We start from the raw sequence: 2,246 nt of genomic DNA, 5'->3' as shown, positions 1-2,246 counted from the left end.
TAGTGCATCAATATTAGGGAGGGGGAAAGAGTCTTTGGGGCAGGCTTTGTTAAGATCAGAGTAGTCTATGCACATTCTCCACTTTCCACTAGGTTTCCTGACCAAGACAATGTTTGACAACCATGTTAAGTACTCCAGCTCCCGGATGAACCCCGCTTGCAAGAGGCCGGTCGTCTGTCTGGCCAATTCATCGGTTGGGGAGGGAAACAAAGCATGCCTTATAAGGGTGTGGATACCTCTCCCTAGCATGACGCATTTTGACGAGTGAGTGTGGGGGTTTTCGGCTATCATCCTTATCGTCAAAGGCAAAACCGTGAGGCCTTGTGTGCCAAAGCGGACAATATCGTGCTAGCGGGTGGTCTGGGCTGTTATAGATGGTATCAGAGCCAGAACCCAGATTGATATGCCAGCGAGGGCGCTGGGCTCCCTTAGGGGAGTGGATTGTAAGGTTCCACATCGGTTGGGGAGGGGAATGAAGCATGCCTTATAAGGGTGTGGATACCTCTTCCTAGCATGACGCATTTTGACGAGTGAATGTGGGATGTTTCGGCTATCATCCCTATCGTCAAAGGCAAAACCGTGAGGCCTTGTGTGTCAAAGCAGACAATATCGTGCTAGCGGGTGGTCTGGGTTGTTACATCCTTTCTGCACGCCGACCTTGACCTGGGGGCAGCGTCTCTTCCGACCACGACGTTCACCACCATGAGTCCTCGTTCGCTGTCTTCTTTGGGTTCCCTCTTTTGTCTCACGGATCTGTCCCTGTCATCGGGCCGATCCCTATCTTGCCTCCTCGGCTCTCTTATGAGATGGGATAGTTCCGCCAGCTTGCCATCTCGAATTTCCTATTCTAAGGCGTCTTTTGAGATCAAAACAGTCTTGGGTCTTGTGACCAAAGCCTTTATGGTAATCACAACAAAGGCTCTTGTTTCCTCCGGTCCTGTCCTTGAGAGGTCGAGGCTTCGACAAGATACCCTTATCAGCTATTTGTTGATATACCTCCACAATTGGGGCGGCTAGGGGAGTGTAATTGGTGAACTTGCCAACCTGGGGGAATGGCCTGGAGTTTTTGTTTGGGATTCCATCCTTGGAGTGTTCCTTAAGCCTCTCTCCGCTGCCGTGCTGTCGAGGTTGGTTGTAGGCGGGTTGCCGCTTGTTGGCCGCCACGACCTGGCTGACTTCTTCATCATTGATATACTCCCTTGCCACGTTCTGGATTTCCTGCATCATCCACACGGACTTGGTGGTAAGATGCTTCCTGAAATTCTCATTTAGCAACCCGTTTGTTAAACATAAACTGGCCACGGAGTCGGTTAGGCCGTCGATCTCCAAGCACTCGTCGTTGAACCTGTCCAGGTATTTTCTAGTTGGCTCTCTGGCTCTTTGCGTTATCCCGAGAAGGTTGATCAGGTGTTTCGCCTTCGCAATGTGGGTAGTAAACTGGGCTAGCAAGGCTCGGGTGATGTCCCCGAAGGTCGTTATAGAGCCTTGTGGGAGGCCGTTGAACCATTGTATCGCCGGTCCTGCTAAGGTGACCGGAAAAGCGCGGCATCTGACTTCGTCATCGACCCCTTCCAAATTCATCCTGGCCTCGAAGGCCGTCAGATATTCTTGGGATCTTGGGTCCCATCATACCTCATGTCGGTCGGCTTATCAAAGTACTTTGGAAGCCGGACCTCGAGAATCGAGTGGTGGAAAGGGGTCGCTCCCATGATCATCAGTTGTCGGCTTCTCCTCACTCTCTCTCCGCTGTCCTCTCCTTGTGACCAGTTTCTCCTTGATCCTCTCCTGGAGCCTTCCCTGCGTGATCGGGTATATATCACGGGATCTCGCCATCTTCTCGGCGCTTCTCTATTTTCCACTTGGCTCTCTGGCTCCGATCTGGGGCTCGGAGTATGGCTGGAACAACAACTTCGAGGACTTTTCTCCCTCCTCTGGGAAGGTCGGGAACGCTCTTGACTTGGTGTTGATTGGCGGCGCTCCCTGCCAGCCACTTCTCGTTCCAGTTTCTGCACTCTGTGGCGCAGCTCCTGGATTATTCTGGCACTGTCGCTACCGGTTCCTCCAAAGGGTCGCCTGTCGGACTGGCACGGTGGGAATCTGATGCGCTCGTGTGGGGAAACCCCCGACGTGCCCCCACTTTCCATTCTGCGTGGGTTGCCCCCATTGTCTACCGCTATAGGCTCCAAAATAAAATCCATGTCAGTCGTCTCCACAGACGGCGCTAATGTTCGGTTGGTCAATGTACC

General features: G+C 52.7%; 1 protein-coding gene across 1 annotated transcript; it reads right to left on the bottom strand.

Annotated features, from left to right (window-relative positions):
- Positions 1 to 777: 777 nt before the first annotated feature.
- LOC130934405 (uncharacterized) lies at positions 778 to 1,581 on the bottom strand. Its single transcript, XM_057863981.1, has one exon. It carries the CDS (start codon positions 1,579 to 1,581, stop codon positions 778 to 780), a length of 804 nt encoding a protein of 267 aa, XP_057719964.1.
- Positions 1,582 to 2,246: the final 665 nt, after the last annotated feature.

This window comes from Arachis stenosperma, chromosome 6 (assembly GCF_014773155.1).
Source record: "Arachis stenosperma cultivar V10309 chromosome 6, arast.V10309.gnm1.PFL2, whole genome shotgun sequence".
Taxonomy (NCBI): domain Eukaryota; kingdom Viridiplantae; phylum Streptophyta; class Magnoliopsida; order Fabales; family Fabaceae; genus Arachis; species Arachis stenosperma.
The sequence above is the reverse complement of the archived record's forward strand: the minus strand, read 5'-3'. Positions and strand labels throughout refer to the sequence as shown.